The sequence below is a fragment of the Acromyrmex echinatior genome, chromosome 18 (genome assembly GCF_024713525.1).
Source record: "Acromyrmex echinatior isolate Ae372 chromosome 18, ASM2471352v2, whole genome shotgun sequence".
Lineage (NCBI taxonomy): Eukaryota > Metazoa > Arthropoda > Insecta > Hymenoptera > Formicidae > Acromyrmex > Acromyrmex echinatior.
The window spans coordinates 4,007,541-4,026,090 of NC_141869.1; the positions used below are offsets into that span (position 1 = coordinate 4,007,541).

At 37.3% G+C, this 18,550-nt stretch overlaps 1 protein-coding gene across 2 annotated transcripts in view; it reads right to left on the reverse strand.

Annotated features, from left to right (window-relative positions):
- The window catches only part of LOC105144892 (uncharacterized), a 61,563-nt gene that overhangs the window by 13,600 nt on the left and 29,413 nt on the right, over positions 1-18,550 (reverse strand). For both annotated transcript variants that reach the window (XM_011054127.2, XM_011054128.2), the window contains exons 3-4: positions 12,941-13,214; positions 8,919-9,083 (exon numbers count right to left, since the gene is read on the reverse strand). In XM_011054127.2, coding sequence (XP_011052429.1) covers positions 8,919-9,083; positions 12,941-13,214 — 439 coding nt within the window. The remainder of the gene's footprint in view (positions 1-8,918; positions 9,084-12,940; positions 13,215-18,550) is intronic.

Genomic DNA, 18,550 nt, shown 5'->3' on the forward strand with positions numbered 1-18,550 from the left:
TAAAAACCATTTTTCGATTATTATATCATAAATGAGTTAAGTAAATATTATCCTATTAATCATCAAAAGTGAACTAACTTATAATTTCATTTAAAAAATCGAGAAAATTGTCACAAAAAAGTCTCAAAAAGAATTTTCAAGGGTCATGAAATAAAAATTATGAAAATGTATGATAATATTAAGAATATATTCTTTCTGCAATATTATTTGATTAGTCAATAATTTTCTGTCAAATTGAAAAATAATTTTTCCCTTTTTGGAAAATTTAATTTTTTTTAGTTGTGTAATTTTTGAAATAAGAAAAGATTATAGATTATGATTAATTTATAACAATATATATCGAGATTCTTAAATTTGTTTTTTATATTGAATACTTTCCGTACTTATAAATATCTGAATAATTATACATATTAAACACGAATTTAGAAAAATAAAATATATATGTGTATTTTGAGAATAAGTTATTTTGATTAAATATAATTCCATGAAGTCATTATGCAAAAAGATTTTCATGTTCCATTATAAATCTCTTCATACTTACACTGCAAAAAATAAAATGTTAATTTTAACTTATAATCATACAGTGGACTTTCTGAGACATGCAAAAATGTTAAAATTAACACAAACTTAATTTTAACATTTGTGCATGTCTCAGGAAGTCCACTGTATGATTATAAGTTAAAATTAACACTTTATTTTTCATAGTGTAATATTCAGAGAGAAGAACATTAATATCTATAGACATTGGTCGCAATTGGTCTCATTAAAATTACAATCACAAGGTTCCTGCATATACTAAGAAACGTTTTATCTCTGACAGGAGGTGATGTTTTTGGTATATGCTAGATATCGTGTTATAACACCGAACTCATGAAAATTCACACGGCCACTTGAGCGTTAATTCCCGGCGGCGGCGGCCGGTAACACGCAGCCGCCGCCGCCGCCGCCGGTGTCGAAGTGCCTTGAGAAAAGTGTGATATTAACACGATCATTAACGTCGCGTCGACGTCGACGAGCGAAAGCGCGCGTTTTAATCTCTTCGCTCACGCAACGCGCGTGTTGTCTTGTCTGGAACGGGAATTAATTAATCCTCACACGCGATTTATTTCGCGCTCTAATATAGTCCGTCCGTAGCTTTGAGGGACATTTGAATCGCGAGGTTGTCTTCGTCTGAGACGTCGGACGAGACACTGGACCGCGAGATAAGTCGTCTACAAGGATAAAGGCGTTTGTGAACCGATGTCGACGATGTCGGCGATCACGGCGGTGATCCTCGTGCTACCCGTGTCAGCTTCTTCTTCAGCTTTGCCGAAAGCGTGACGAGAGAAGGCGGAGTGGTATTGCGCATAGGCGGGCATCACGTTCGACGAGGTCGAGACACACAACCGATGATACCGCCGTGTGTGGCTCCGAGAGGAGGCCCAGCCCTTCCTCCTCCTCTTCTATTTCTTCTTCTTCTTCTTCTTCTTCTTCCTTCACCTCCCTGTCTCATTTGAACGCGATTATTTATGTTTTCTTTCGTTCGCGCCCGCGCCGACGCCGACGCCGACGCCGACGCCTGCAGCCACTAAAATCTCCTGCCTCTTCAGCTTCTCTTCTGCCTTCTCTTCTGCTTCCTCCTTCCTTTTCTTAAACGTCGATTTTCGCTTCCTCGACCTCGAGGGGAAACAAAGAGGATGCAAAGAGCCGAGAATTTAAGAAATTTATAACGACTATCAAGATTATTCGACAGCCAAAGGCTAGAATATTAGAGATTGGTATTTCGAATTTAAGGAACATAAATCCAACTTATAATAATCCGAAGACCTAATTACAATAGCTAACAGCTACTAAAAAAATCTGAGAATTGGAAAAGAATCTTCTTTAAATCTTAAAGATTTTTAGAAAATGTCATATACGTATATATATTATACAATAGATCTGAAAACTTTCCTTTTTAAAGTTGCAGAAAATTAAATTTTCCTGCTGTTCTTTGTTACTCTTTGTTGATTCCTCATCTTCACTTTCTTCCTTCTGCTTCCTTTCTATCTTCTACTTGTTCCTGTTTTTATTCTCCTCTCTCGTGTTCCGTTTTCTCTCTTTGGCCGACCAGCTCGGCTCATTTGGTAATGCTCGAACGCGGTGGCAAGTGTCTAAATTATTGCTCGACACATATGGTGATTGTTAAGGGGCATAGTCGCCCATATTTTTGGACATTGCCCTACATAGACTAACGGGTTTATAGCACTGTCGAATGATTATTTCTGGCATGTCGTTACATCGAGCTTTTATGAATTCGATCAAAATGTTTACGATATTTTATTCCAACAAATTCAGCGTGGCAAATATCGTATAATTATTCTTCAGTTAACTTGAAACAATTTACAACCACGTTTATGTGTAACGATATTTATTGGAATATATATCTTTTTAATAACAAGTCTGATGTTTATACATTTTTTTAAATTTGCATTAATGAGAATGCTTGTGGTCGTAAATGTGGGAAGAAAACAAAACGACGTAGAATCATTTTGATGATACTCGATGATGTCCCGCAACCTTGGCTGTAACTTCCGCATCGCGCCGATTGCAAAGCAAACCGCGCTCATTTACTATTAATGCGCACTTACGCACCTAATTTACTGCAATTTTGCAGGCGGGAGACACTCGCACATCCTGCGACGAGGACACGAGCGTGCGCAAACACGTCGTTAAACGTGTGTCGCAATTACGTCACCGGGTATATCGAGTAAGGCGTGCATTGTGCCTGCGAGCACAATTTTGCGCATCCGCAGGACACGGTGTCCTGGGACATACAGAATAATTATCCGTAATCGCGTAATTATCAGGAGTTCTTCTTTATGCCCTGCGTCTCCGTTTTCGCTTTGCGCAATTAGGTACTCGGAACTGAAACGCATGCGGCCATCATTGCATGCGGTTCTTCTTAATTCTGCCGTGAAACAAGAAACACAGTTAAAGGAAGAAGAAAAGAAACATCATTTATTAGGTACTCTCTGGTTTTCTAACATAATTTCATATGATTATGTTAATTAGTTTCATATTAAGTACAGGGTGATCGACCTAGTACTGTATTACCCGCTTTCGTTTGCTTTAGCACAACTTTAGACATGAGCTTCACATAGACACTTCTCCCCGTCAAAGAAATACAATATGTGACTTGCGAACAGTCGGAGAAATTTAAGTTTAATAAAGATAACAATAAAAAAACAAAATAGATGAAAGTAAATCGTCATATCGCATGTAGTCGAGAAATGTCGAGCTCGCTGTGCGACGAGTTGGACTTCCAACACGACGACCAGAAATACTACAAAGCGGAGTGCCACTTTGTTGACAAATAAATTTCTAAAAGTGAGAAGCTAGGCACTTCCTCAGGGCGGCAAGAGTAACGCAAGCAAGTACAAAGTGCGCGGACCGCGAATAATAGACGACCACGAAAACGTTGACTATGCCGTCGATAAATAAATATAAAGCAACAAAAAGCATTGAAATTCGTACTGTAAAGTTAGCATTGTTGTAAATAATAAATGGCAAACAGAAAAATGACTACGATTCATATTGAAAAATTAGTACGAAAAGTCGAAAATTCTCAATGAGATTCACGATGAGCACATAATTCTAATCAATATATTTTAACAATGGATAACTCTTTTCGAGAATGGTAATATGAATAAGAAAATATAAATGCAATTATAAATATTTCTACATCGAGAGAAAAGTATTTGGTATTGACTATAATTACATGATAAGATAATAATGACTACACTATTAGATATTAAAAAAGCATTAATCTTAATCCTTTAAGTTAAAAGAAATAACATTTTGTCATTTTTAACTTCCATATGAATCAAAATATAAATTAATTCATTTTTGTAGTTAATTTCAAAGTAAACAACGTCCATATTGACGTATGTACTTGGTAAATAATAAATTTAATTTGAGTCAAATTTAATACATCTATTAAACTGTTTTACTCCATATTGAATTATGGGAGTAATGCAGAAATGATTAAAAATAACTTAAATCAAATTTAATTTGACATTATAAATTCAACAGTGTAAAAACTATTTTTATAGTTATTATCACTACATAGTTATATAGTATAATAATTATACAATAATTATATTTATAATTCTACCAAAAAATATTGATACCAAAAATGTCTGTAAATTATATAATAGTTAAATTATAATAATAGCAGTCACTTTTTCTCTAAATGTAAGCAAACTAAATTGGAAAATTTAAACTTAGTAATATTCTTCTTTACAAGATTCAATTTTTAATTAACTTAGCGTATAATATAGCATTTGCAATTAAAGATACATTAAAATTAAATTTATTTAAAAAATTATCATCAGCGAGATTTCATAACTCATTTGTGTTTCAGAAAAATCGTAGAAGAAGGAGTGACAAAGTCTTCGACGGAGTCCGACCATGGAAGCGTTAGCTCGCATAATGGATGTCCACAACGACGGGAAGGAGAATGAAGAGAGGAGAGAGAGGGCAAACGACGAAGAGCACGACTACTATGAGAGAGGAGGCGACATCAGGGGGCGATAAGGAGCCGGCAGAACGGATGGAGGAACTCCCCGGCGAGCGGGTGGCCGGAGGGAAGGAAGAGAGGTGGCAGTTAGGATATGAATTATGACGTGGTGCGAGCGAGAAAGACGAATCGAGTCGGTCGCGTAGGTCGTTACGAGGCTCGAGAAGGGAAGCGCGAAGGCCTGCCGGGGAAGTAAAAGGCAAAAAAAAGTGCCGTCCGCAACGATACACGGTATTGCGGGGAGAAAAAAAGGCAGTCCCCGCTAAACGAGCGCACCCCCAACGATGACTGTGACGATGACGACGACGAGTGACGAGGAACGTGCTAACCGCGACGAATGGCTTTCGAGCCGGTATATACTGAACGGGGGGAATTCAGTACCAAAAATCAGTAGGTTGTACATATGGATGTGTACCAGCGCTGATGGGGAGTCCGTATCAAAGTGCTGAGGTCGTTTGCCATCGGCAACCAACCGCGACTTGTCGGTGTTGAGCATGGCAACTTGAGTTTTGCATGAGAACCCCTCAACCTTTTTGTACACTGAGAAAAATGTTCTGGTTAAATCAACAAAAAGACCCAACCAGAATGGTATTGTGAGGCCAAACAGAATTTCTGGTTATGGTAACCAAAATTAATTGTGCCTTTCAATCAATATATATATTAAGTAGGTTTTACAGATGCAGTGTCAGAATCTGTGTTATAGATTTTGACGTCAACCGCAGAGAGTTAATCAAATGTAAATGAAATGGGGAAAAAAAAATTGGCCATTTTGTTGGCGTTGGAATTGCTGGCACCATTCATTCTTTCCACTTGCATACCATTAATGTTATTAATATTCTTGCCTTATCTTATTGCCCACAACTATTTCAGTATATCCCTGCTCGTATATTCCTGCAAGCTCATCAACTATCTCTCCGGTGCGGTCTTTTTAATATATCGCCGATTCCGATCTTGTCAACAACTGTAGCCTCCTTTTTCACCGAATCTCGGGGGGCTTGTCTCACATTCTAAACAAGTCGTATCTACCTATCCATCTACCATGCAACATCCGCCGTCGCGCGCTCGACTGCATTTCTACGTCACTAACGCGCATTCCATGATGCACCTCTGTCCTTCTTCATCTCCTTGCTCTTGTTTGACCGCGGCGCCCACCGTCGACGTTCGCGATGATCGCCCGCTGCTTCCTTTGCTCTCCCTCTACCCCGCTTTGACATTCTACCCCGTCTATTTTCGAACTCGTTGAAAAGCCATGGCGACAGCACTTTCGCACGCGCCGCCATCGCGAACGCTCATCCTGAAAGGATGTCAGGAAAATTCAAGGACTTCTCGCTAATTTGTCCGTATTCTCCTATCTTTTCTCTACAATTTTTTTCTAATACAGATTACTAACCCTAATTGGTATTTGTGGGCCCAGTAGACCCAGAAATCTTCTTCATTACATGTTGAGAAATATTGTTTATAACAAATGTTTTTCACAAGTTTACTTAATTTTAAGTTACATAATTTTATTCTATAAAAATCATTCAATTATATTAATATTTTAAGTAAAAATATTTTAATTTAAAGTCCACATTAAAATGGACTGCGAATATGATCAGTTAAAGAAATTTCGAAGCAAATATCAATTAGTGTTAATTAGTAATCAGTGAAGAATCGAAGAGAACACCAATTGAAGTATAAGGAATTAGAGAAAGCTAACACGAAAGAAAAATTTTATATGAATGTGAAATCCTCCGGCAAATCTGCCAACAGTTATAACAAGTTGCATGAAACTTCTCTCTACAGACCGCTTAGCACGAATTGGCATGAAAGAACGTGCTGGCTATCATCTTGAAGAAACCTCGATGATCGAGATGACGATTGGTCGACGATATTCGACTCTTCAGGAAGAGTCGAAGTAAAGAGAGAAAAGAAACAGCGACACACGGACGGACGGAAGAAGTTCGGAGGCGATGAGGAAACCGTAAAGAACGATAATGACGAGACGAGAGGACACAGAAAGCGAGAGGCACAAAAGAGAGGACGTCATGGAAGAGAAACTGGCCCGAGGTAATTGCCGGGGCGTCTCTTCGCACCTCATCATCATCATCAACAGCCGCGTTGCTCTCGTCGTCGTCGTCGTCGTCGTCGTCGTGGTCGTCGTCGTCGTCGTGGTCGTCATCGTCGTCGTCGTCGTCGTCGTCGTTGTCGTCGTCGTCGTCGTCGTCGTCGTAGCCATCGAGGGTTCCTGGGACCACCCGTTAGAGTCACCGACACCGTCGGTTTTCGTCTGCATCGGCAGACGAAGCGTGCTGTCTTCGTCAAAAACTTCATCAAAAACGACAATCTAGGCGAAGCGTTTCGCAATGGTCGAACAACACGGATAATGATCGAAGGACACCCGATACTTGCACGAAACACTTAATTATATCAAGTCGCGCTAGATTTGGCGGATCGTTGCGCTGTCTCCTATAATTCTAATTAAAGATTGCCGTCATATACATTTTGTGTATGTTAAAATTATCTATCCGAAAAGCATCCAAGGTATTTTTCCTTAATAGGAAATATTTCCTTAATAGGAAAATATAATAAAAAGTATATAATATTTGAAATTCCAAATAAATGTTACACGCATGAAATAATTAATTTAAATAAAAAAACACAAAAGAAATTATTTACGTAAAATAGAAAGGCAATCTTTTTACAGCATATTTTTTTAACATTTTTGTTCTTGAAACAGAAATAAGTATCAGATCGCACCATAAGATTATTCTTCGCAATTATTTGTCACAAATTGTTCTTCAAGAATTAAAGCGAAGAATTTCGCCCGAATCGAACTCAAACTGTGCGTTCTCCCTCTGAAAAAAAGCATGTCATCCCTCAAGAGGATCCATGGACATCGTGTTGCTTCTCGCGGCAAGAAGAAGAGAGATCGATTAAACGGGACTGGGATAAGCATCGGAAACGATGCCAGATAGTTGTCCGTTGTCGCCTCTGAGGATCATAGATCTTACCTACGTCGAGGTCCGAAATTCCAGCCGCCGTTACGGCACGGAGGGGACGACGAAACTGAGCCTGCTCGACGATGCGGCGGCGATGGCGGCAGCGACGGCGGTGGAACGAGACGCGCCGCGACGCTCATGGAATGCGAACGACGCTGACCTGGACCACACATGACGCCGCGGTCGGCTTTAAACGACTATCGTGAAATACGATAATGCCCCGTCGTTCTCGTGCTGAACACGGAATCTGAACTTGGACACGGAAGACGGCTCGCCGAGAGATCGAGACTACCACTGGCGGCGTTTTCCTTACGATCGTTTCGACTGTTGCAAGTGTACTTTTTGGTAGTTGCATGCGCTCTAACAATGACGAGCCTATTTGAGGAGTATCGCGTATATTCCTAGTATACATCTGCTAACTTGTTCTGTGTTCACCTACTACTTAATAAATCTCAAAAAATATCGCTCTCTTACTTTAAAACTGATGTGATGTGTAAAAAAATTGTAAAATTCTTATAAAATTAGAAATACTGTTTTTTAATTTGATAAAAAGTTATTGATTAATCAAATATTATCATCAAAAAGAATATATTCTTAACATAATTAAATATTATTTTTGTTACTTTTTCGTATTCATAACTTTTGAAAAATCATCCTTTTTGAGTTGGAAAATACATTTTCATATAAGTTTTAAAATAGAAAATCATTATCAAAGAGTTAAATCACAACGGAAAAACATTAAATAATATACGCACAGAAAAAAATGATGTTGTATCAACAGTATTATTTTAATTGAAAATAATCTTATTTACAACAGTATTAATAAGACAAATAAAATCGTATTAAAACAAGAGCATGATGTATTTGTATCATTAATAGTGCTATTGAATTAATAAAATTTTTAATTAAAATAATGCTATTGATACAATATTATTTTTTGTTCAGAGCACAGATTATAAAAAAAAGATAACATAAAAACTACAAAATATTTCGTGTAATACTTTCAATACACAAAATAAAAAAGAGACGAATGATTCTCTCAATAAGTAAGTAGCGTATTCACGGCATTCTCGATACGCTAGAGTAGCATATCTACGGCATTCGTTAACGTTGACATATCCGCGAGGTGTTACGCCAGTGTCTTCACACGGTCGCTCGTTCTCGACAGAAACGATTATCGAGGATGAAAGAGAGCCGCGGCAGGCGAAATGGAGGAACCAGTCCCGTGCGGCCGAGACGTGGTGAGACGCGGAGGACCGGAGGCGACCGGACGATCGGACAGACGTTACGGGCCGTGCTAAGGAAAGACGAAGCGTGCAGGGCGCGAGAAAGAAAACAAACGGGCAAAAAGAAAGGCAGGAATGCACAACGGTAGCGAGAAACAAAGTGAAACTTACGAGCTGATTCTGATAGGCGGTGACAGCGGTGAATATGGCCTCCGGGAATATGAAGGTCTTGTGCGGCTCCTTCTCGAGGTCCACGATCGGTTTCGTCGTGCCCGAGTCTGGTCGCTTCACCAGGTGGATCCTCGGTTGATACTTGTGCATGGAGTTCAGCACCAGCTGCAAATTAATCCAAACTGACTGTAGACTCGACGTACAATAAATAGTGTAAAGTCACTCAAGAAAATAAAATGTTGATGTATGAATGATTTTACAATGGAGATTACATTTGCATTTAAAAAGAATATCATTATGTCTAGAGAGAGATACACTGTTAAAGTCACATTGTCAAATTATATCCAATTTAAGTTATTTTTAATCATTTCTACACTGAAAAAAAAGATTGGTTGCTGCAACAATTTAGATAGTAAAATATAGCATAGCATTTTTATATGGCTGCAGCAATCAGATTTTGGTTGTAGCAAGAAATTTTTAGTTGTGTTAGCAATGTCAGTATATGATTTCGATAGGCTAAAAAAATGCTAACTAAAAATTTGTTGCTACAACCAAAATCTGGTTGCTGCAGCCATATAAAAATGCTATGTCATATTTTACTATCTAAATCATTACAGCAACCAATCTTTTCTTTCAGTTGCAACTGCTCAATATATTGTTAATTTAACTAAAACAAAGGAGTTAAATAATTTAACTTTAAAAGGTATTAAATTTATCTCAAATTTATTATATGCATACGTTAATATGATATTATTTACTTTGGAGCAATTTTACCACGGAAATGAATTGATTTACATTTTGACACATAACGGAAATTAAAAATAACAAAATATTATTTAAATAAAGTGATTGGATTACCATATTACTCTTTTGATATCTAACAATGCAGAAAGAATTAACTGAGTCAATTCCTTACATCACTTTAAAATCAACCAAACAAAATGTTTGTAAATAAATGCTTGATTTTCCAAATAAATATTTCCTTGGATAGAACTTTAATAATAGTTACTTGTATAATTTAAAACACTCTTGCATTGTTAAATATTAAAAAATCAAATTCTTTAAGTTAAATAATAAAATTTTGTTTAACTTTCAAGTACATCAAAGTGCATTATTTTAATACGAACGTGTAATTACAAAAACAACTATATCTAATCAACTCATTTCTGTGGTTGTTTAATTTATTTTAGTTGAACTACATATTTTAGTTAAATTAACAACATTCAATAGAAGTAGTGGCGCCTACAGAAATGATTAAAAATAATTCAAATTGGATATAAATTAACATTATAAATTTAACATTGTATATCTAATCTCGTATGTTAAATTCATAATGCCATAAATAAGTCAGCCATTTATGATGTTCTTCAATTTTTGACACGCTACATTTTTTACTATTACTTATAAATTATTGTTTTTGCAACGCAAAATTTAGACGACTATTCCTTCTCGGGTTATAATTCAAAGAGACGAATGAAAATAACATTGTGTAATCGGAAGATCTCTCGACACAAAAATCGCAGGTGTCCGATTTCGTCCAATTAAAGCCGTAACGAACTAACCGAACGATTCGACTCGGACGATGTGAATATCCTCGAACAGTTTCACGCGTTTCTTTATGCTTCGCATTTTCATCCAGCCCTTATTTCGAAGGGTACCATTAGATATTCTCAAATCGCTGACGGCTCATCTTTTCCCGATGACGAAGACGACGAGATTACATCGAGTTTCACGTTGCGTTGACTTTGGTCGTTCCGGGATTTGAATCAGCGACGAAGCCGAGGGTATGCGATAGCATTAACAACAACAGCGAGGATCGGCCGTGCGGGAAGAAAAAGCGTATGAATTAGGAGCATCTCGAGCCGGGCGCGCTCCCCGTTACCGTTCAAAAGAATCACTTTGCTCGCGTCTGGCAGCGTGTAATACTCTGAATACAAAATGAGTACCGTGAAGAAGCGCTGCCCCGATCGGAGTTCCTATTTACGTCAGTCATCCGATGAATTAAGGGCCCCGATGCGCCGGCGAGAAAGAGGAGCTCGGGCTGACAATGAAACGGAGGAAAAGAGTGGGGGTCGGGGGGAACTGAAAGAAGAGCGAGGTGGGCGAAGACGCGGCTGAGATTCTCCGTGTCTTATGACAAACGAGACAACGGACTGTCAAATTATCCCGTGGAGCGACTAAATCGCGCTATGATGAAATTCGTTTTATCAGCGTCATTTTTATTTTTTTTTGTAAACGAGACGTGCGGTGGGTCACGAGGTTGCTTGAATTTGCGGTGATGACATCCTTGATGACTTTTTGATTTTAAAGCAACGTGAGGAATTGACTCAATTAATTCTCTTCCACTCTCTCTTTCTCTCTTTATATAGACACAATAATATTCCTTCTAATTCCCTCTGCGAATGTAATCTTCATATATAACGTTGAAAAATCACCCGTATGTCATCACTTCATTTTCGTATAACTTCACGCCTTTCAAAATTCTCATAAACGCTTGGCAATGTCATCACTGTTGAACTTTACCAGTTGCAAACGCCTTTATGTAAAACCAGTCGTGTCACACTGTATGTAGTTATAGAAAAAGAAAATTATCCGGGGAGAAAAATGTATTTCGAAACGGTGTAAAACGTGAAAGGTAAGATAAACGTGGTGTAAAAGCTTTAAGCGACGAGGCGAAATGCCGCCGTGTTGCGTTCCACTTTGCTGAACTTTGTTGAACCTAACAATCGATGCCGGTCGACTTATTAATGCAACAACCGGAGGACGCGGTAGGCGTGCACTCGCTGTCTTCGACGCCGACAATGTCGTACTTTTAGCCACAGCTGCGCCGAGTAACGTGTAAAAGTTTAATGCGCGAGTTGTCTCGAGACAGCTACGTCTGCCCGTCCCCATCGCGAGAAAAAAATGTGGAAAATTTCTTGTCCGTCAGAAAACGTCGACAGTTCAATAGAGTTCTCACATTATACGACAATTAAAATTAGCTAAACGAGGCAAAAGGTACTATTTTTTAAAATTAAGTTCTTTTTTGTAGAATCTTGTTCCTTGAGCTACAGAGATTTAGAGAATTTTTTAATTACATAGAAGTTGAGCTTAAAAGAAAATTTTTTTTACAACAATTATAAGTTTTAATTATAATCATAATAATTTATCACAACACTTTCATAATTACAAATATTTATATATCAAATATCGTTTCTCACAAATTGAATATAGATAGATATTTACATCGACACTATTTTAAATTTAGAAAAAATATTATAGGAAGATTATAAAAATTATTAAATAAAATATTATAAAATAATTATAATCGCCTTTCTTTTTTCATATAAAAATATAATCAAACTGTTTCTGTCATTTCAATAATAAATTTAACTTTTTAACATTTAAACTTGGAAGTAAGAAAGGAACAAGGTTTTATTTCATTTTACTTGTCACCGGTTCGCAGATCATTCAGAACGGTAATACGGCACTTTACATTCGAGAGATCAATGCACGTTACTACGTAAACGCACAATCAAGTTATTCATCTTGCAGTTGTGAGAACTTAATAATAAAGGTCGATTTTCGCGGTGGTCTGACAAGTGTCACGAGGAATTAACCGGATGCCTCTGTGCGAGAAATAGACGGTTGAACAAGGCTTATTAATTAATTAATCCAATAAGAAACTTAACACATCCGTCGCAACGCGAATTGGAATCTGCACCTCATCTTGCTTTTTATAGCGAGCTGATATAGAAACGCCGGAAGTACAAAGATAATTCATACGAAATGATCAGCGCTGAACTGCTAAGTTTTTATTCACAGCTTCATTGAGTTTGAAAATCTAATTTAATTAGCGACACGAAACTAATACGTTTTCCGTCGTTCTTCCTCTGGTCTTTACTTATTCAACATCTTTCGAAAATTGACAGAAATTATCATAGCAATTCAATTATTGTGCCAATCTGCGCAAACTCGCAGTTCAGCGATTGAGCTTAATGAGACAGGACGGGGGATGGTAAAGTTTTTCTAAAGATACTCACGTGCCCATGCCTGTCCATGTCGTTGTTAGTGAGCTTGACTTTCTCGAAGGAGACGACCTGCTTTCGGAGCTGCTCGCCCGTGAAAGGTGAATCCGGATGGACGTAAAGTCGGGCTGGCGCCGGCGGATCCGCCTTTCCGGCCACCAACCAGCAGCTCCTGTGATATGCGTACCGATACCTTTTATTGTCGACCGGTACAATATCCATCAGGACCGCGTATCGACTGTCCGCCTTCAACCCGTTGAATGAGACACGACACGTCGGAAACATCCGCCTGCGCAAACACAAACGTATATCCTCGGTTAAAGAAGAGGTCTGTAGAATTCGAATTAAATTTAAAACATTCTATTTTTAAACAATTTCCAACTACTAGCGATTGTCATTTAAATTTGATTTCCGCAGTTATAGAAATCGAAGCGATACAGTAAAAAACACATTTTTTAATTGTGTTAAAATCAGTCCTTGTTTAAATTTTTATTTGGGTGTCAATTTAACATAATATGATGGTGTTTTTGAATATTTTGTGTTAAATTGATATTCAACTTTTTAGTGTTAAAATGGCACAATTTATAAATAATTAAACAAATAACATAAAAATAATGTATTTTCAAACATAATATAATTTAAGACATATGAATAAAATATGTTAATTTTTAACATATCATAAATGTTGTAACTTAAAAATATTACAAATATTTGATATATTATAAATGTTAATTTTACTGAAGAAATACACTTCTGCAATTTGCATAGAAATTGTCAACGTTATATCGTTTATATTTTTTACATAATATTGTATTACTTCCTAACATATTCATCTTGTTAAGTTAACATAAAAATTTAGATAGACTATGAAATGTATTAAACTTAACACAAATTTTCCAATTGTGCACAAATCTTTAAATTCTTAATAATTAATTCCTCGATACAGAATCTATAAATTGTTATCCATAACTCTTCTGACAATTCCGTTATAAAGCTGCAGTTCCTAGAATAACTTTTATGACTGTTAGGTAAAATTAACTGAGATTGATTAATTAATTCTTCGTCTTCTGCCAATGACGGAACTAGAAATCTCTTTAGATATTTTTGATAAAAGAGAAGTATCGCGTTTTATCAATCAATGATCCAGGATGATTCGTGATATAATTTTAGGGTTGACCCGTTCATGATCGTCGAAGGGGCAAGAAGAGAATAAGCGAAGAAAGAGGGCCGACAGGGGCGAGAGGGAGGGATGGGCCCGGACTGGGGATTAGTGGTAAGGGGATCGTGGGGGCAGGGAACCTGGCGTGAATGTTTTGCCTCGGAGGCCAAACATTAATACCGTGTCGGGCCCCCCGCTGCTCGACCACTAAAACGCGGGGACACCCGCCGATCTTATCTACGTCTTCTCCTCGGTCCTTGTCGACTCGGTATGCATTCATCCCGCCAGCGCCACGAGTGTGAGTAATGCTTTTATTTATCAAGCCGTCTTTTGTTAATGAATTGAACGAGGGAGAAGGTGGGTCCTTACCCTCGCGCCATATCACCCTCCTGCCCCTTCTTCCTCATTTGTACCTGATTTTCAATCCTCCCCTCTCCCCCTTTCGCGCGACCATTTTTCTGCGACCGCGTGCACTAACTCTGAGGATGCCTGCGACTTTTTTTCCGTCGGATTAGCCACCAAATTCCCGTCCCGCCGCGAAGATTATGGCTTTAAGGATGTGTCTGAAAACTCAGTCTGAATACCAGGTACGCAGAAATTAGTAAAAATAAGGGATACAGACAATCCTATTAATACAGATGTCCTATTAATACATCTACATTTTTTACATTTTCGATATTTTATAGTTTCGCATTTTTGCAACAGAAATTGCATAAAGTTGCCAAGTTAAAAAATTCATGCGTGGAGCGTAAGTAAGAAAATTGAACTCTGCCCTGAAAATCTCTAAAGACAGCGAGAAGCGTAATTTATGGAAGAAAGAGAAGAGATCGCCGGGGGTAGTTCCAGGACTGCCTAGCGGAAAGTCTAAGGGGCGATAAAGGGGCGGTAAGTTGACGGCTGAAGGGAGCGTCGACCAATGTCGCTAAGACGCAGATCTAATTACCGATGCACGAGTAGGCGCGCACCCGGCTGGAGGAACAAATCCCCCGCAGAAGGGAATCTACGACGAATAAAGAGGCAGGGATGTTGCCAGTCGTGGCGGGCAATTAGGCGCGCATCGGCCGCGTCGTCCCTCCCATCTTTTCCGCCTCCTTTCTCTTCCGGAAAGTTCCCCAGTTCCTTGAGAATCTCGTCAGTGTTTTTCTGTGCGACTATCCCTCGCACCCCATCTTGTTAGATCATAGTCCAGGGCTGGCGATCTTAACCCTACTTACGAAGACCCAACATTTTGTTCTATCCACAAAAAAAATATTTGACAAAGGCACAAAAAAGAATTTTGATGATAAACTACACAGTTGGAAAATTTGTATTAAATTTAACACATGTTACGTTTTCAAACTAAATCTAGTCCATTTAAATTTTTATGTTAATTTAACACAAAATGATATAGAAAGAATTATTTAACACATATAATATTTTGACACAATTTGGAAGCATATTTTCTTAATGGAAAATTAACATTCATAATATATTAAATTCTTTTATTAATTTATTTTAAAATTTACGTTTTAAAACTACATTACGTTATTTGTTTACACACTTATAAATTGTCATTGTGTCATTTAACACTAAGGAATGTTGTATCAAATTAACAACCATCAGAGATATGTTAAAAATTAAATACAAAAATTTTATCAAAAACTTTTAATAAGTTTATATTTGTAAAAAAAATATAAATTGTCTATGATGGCATAGAAATAGATTTTAACTTGTAACACAATTTAATAATCAATTAATAAACAGGATTTTAAGTCATAATTCGCTCTACGTTATTTTTACCTTTCTCCTTAAATAATGCCTATCGTAATTATGTCAAAAATTTTCTTCATTTCTTATTCTACGATCAATTCGCCCCGTAGGACGTCACATCAGTACAAAGGACTATTCTACGTCGATAGTTAACTTCGTGTCCAATGTTAGTATTTCCGTCGTTAAGTCGAAGATATATGTTTGAGAAGGTGGTATATCGCGAAGCCTCGAGACAAACCGCGAACATAAAACTTCTCGACTGCCTTCCGCGAATAGGCAGCCCCTGAGAGATCCCTCCCTGGACTTCTCCCCTCACAGTGTGATCCCACTCGAATCCTCACGCCTCTGGTCACCACCGTTCGTCCCAAGGACCCTTATAAACTGGCATAAGCTCGCCCGGTTTCTACACCGGCCCGACTAATTGACTGACGGTCAATATAGCAATTTAACCGGCCAGCTTGCCACCAGCTCGTTCTCCGTTTTTTATTCTTCTACCTCCCCTCCTCTCGATCCCTTCCCCTTCCCGTCCATGGCCCCCTGCGTTCAGGTAGTCTTAACTCTTTCACAGTTTTATATTGCTAGAGTATATTTGTGTGCGACGTTCTTATCCTTTTATTTGTACGATGTGTTGCATTATGTTACTTTCTTGTTATTCGCAATTGAATTTGTTTACTCATAAAGAGGCGAGCAAGCGGAAATATTGCACGTGTACACGTATGTTAAGCTTACATTTCATCTAGCCGATCACTTGCTGCGTTTTTATATGACCGAACCAATTGAGAGTTTCATGTTTAAATTTTTATTATTTTCTTTCCTGCCGTTTCCGAGTTCGTGATCCATACCAGTCTATAGCTTTTTTTATATTCACGATCTCCAGCCACTTGTTAAATAACGTCGGCTTACCGCAAGATAGATAGTTGCATCGATCTCACTAATATTCTCACCAATTTTCTCTTTCTCTTACCTCTCTCTCTCAAACTAATTTTTTTTATAAATAAGAATCGATAAGATAATAGACTGCCGTGTGATAAAAAAAATTTACAATTTTAAAAATTTTATCTTTCGTAAAACAGCGATAAAATCTGTGAGTTCTTCACGTATTATTTATTTCATTTTTATTATTATACAGCAACATATTTTATATTTGTGGTAAAATAGAGATCCCTGTTAAATTTTTATGTTAAATTTTTAACATTTCTGAGTGTTAAGATAAAATAATTTACACAAATGAACAAATAAAAATAATGCATTTTAAAACGCAAATTCTATAATAAATGAATAAAATGTATATTAATTTAATATAAATTAATTTTACTGAAACTGTTAAGGTAATATATAAATTAATTGTGTGATTTATAATATCTATGTAAATTGTACTGAAAAAATATGTTTCCATAATTTGTTTACAAATTGTGTCAGCATTATATTCCTCGTGTTAACCTCGTGTTAATTTTTTACATAATGTTTGTTAATTAATTTCTAACATATTCATATTATGTTAAATTAAAATAAAAATTTAGGTAAATCATTTGGAACATGCAATATGTATTAGTACAAATTTTCCAACTCTGTACTCTTTACTCAGATTTGGGTTTCAAGACAGCATTTATTGCTGATTCGCCTATTATTAATTAATTTCTAATTTTTTTATATTTTTTGCGTCATTCTATAATTTAGAAATGCACATCAATAAAGTTGTTATTATTATTATTATTTACATTTCATTAAAAGTTATAAGTTATAATTTCTATATCACGCGTATTATTATATAAAGGATTAACAAATTTCTCAACAAATTTTTAGATTGCTGATTGTTCCAAGAATAATATCGTTCTTTCCTCCGTTTCTCCCACCTAATTTCCGTAATTAAAGGATCGCAATTTCAATGCGATTAGGACGTTTGCTTATGTTTCGATGTAACGTGTCAGGCGAGTGACAGCTTGCTCAGGGTAACGACACCTCTCGCCCTAACCCTAGTCTGTTTCTATCGCCGGGTTTCCCCTCGGGAATTTTCGTGGGTGTCGCGACGTGACCCGTGGCAGGACGTGATTGAGTTTGCAGCGACATCGCCCCGAGGGCAACGGCGGTTTCGGGACGAGGGCTGAAGGGGTGATCGGCCGCGAGTAATGAGAAAGAGTCAATCGCCTCGACGTTGTCCAGGAGAGAAATTCAGCCTGCGATGCATTAGCGGTACATCGTCCCGAGGGAATTCTTCCCTGGAGCATCTGGTTACCTCGGGAATCGCGTTTATCCCCTCTTCCTCTTGTTCCCCTCGAGAAACGAATCTAGAATTGTTTCTGACTGCGATCCATCGATTAATCGTTGCGAAATACGCACGATACTGGTCTTTTTATCTCAACATCAATGTACAATAAAATAATAATCATATTTCACTCTTTCCAAGTATTGTTATGCGCAATTTTAAATTTATCGTTTGTTATATCAATATGTTGACGCTGGCGAAGATAACTGCAGATTGCGATTTGTACGTATTACGGAATCATGTTACACAATAAAGAATTATGTAATATATACGAATGTTTATCAAACATTAAAAATGAAACAGACTTCAAAATTAAAATCACGATATAATAAAAAAAAATAAACGATTTAGTTATAACAGTTAATAATTGCGCGATGTCGTTGAACTTGATTATATCCGACACCCAGAGAAAAGGTTGCTTCGATTTAAAGAAATTTTTTTTGCTATACGGTTA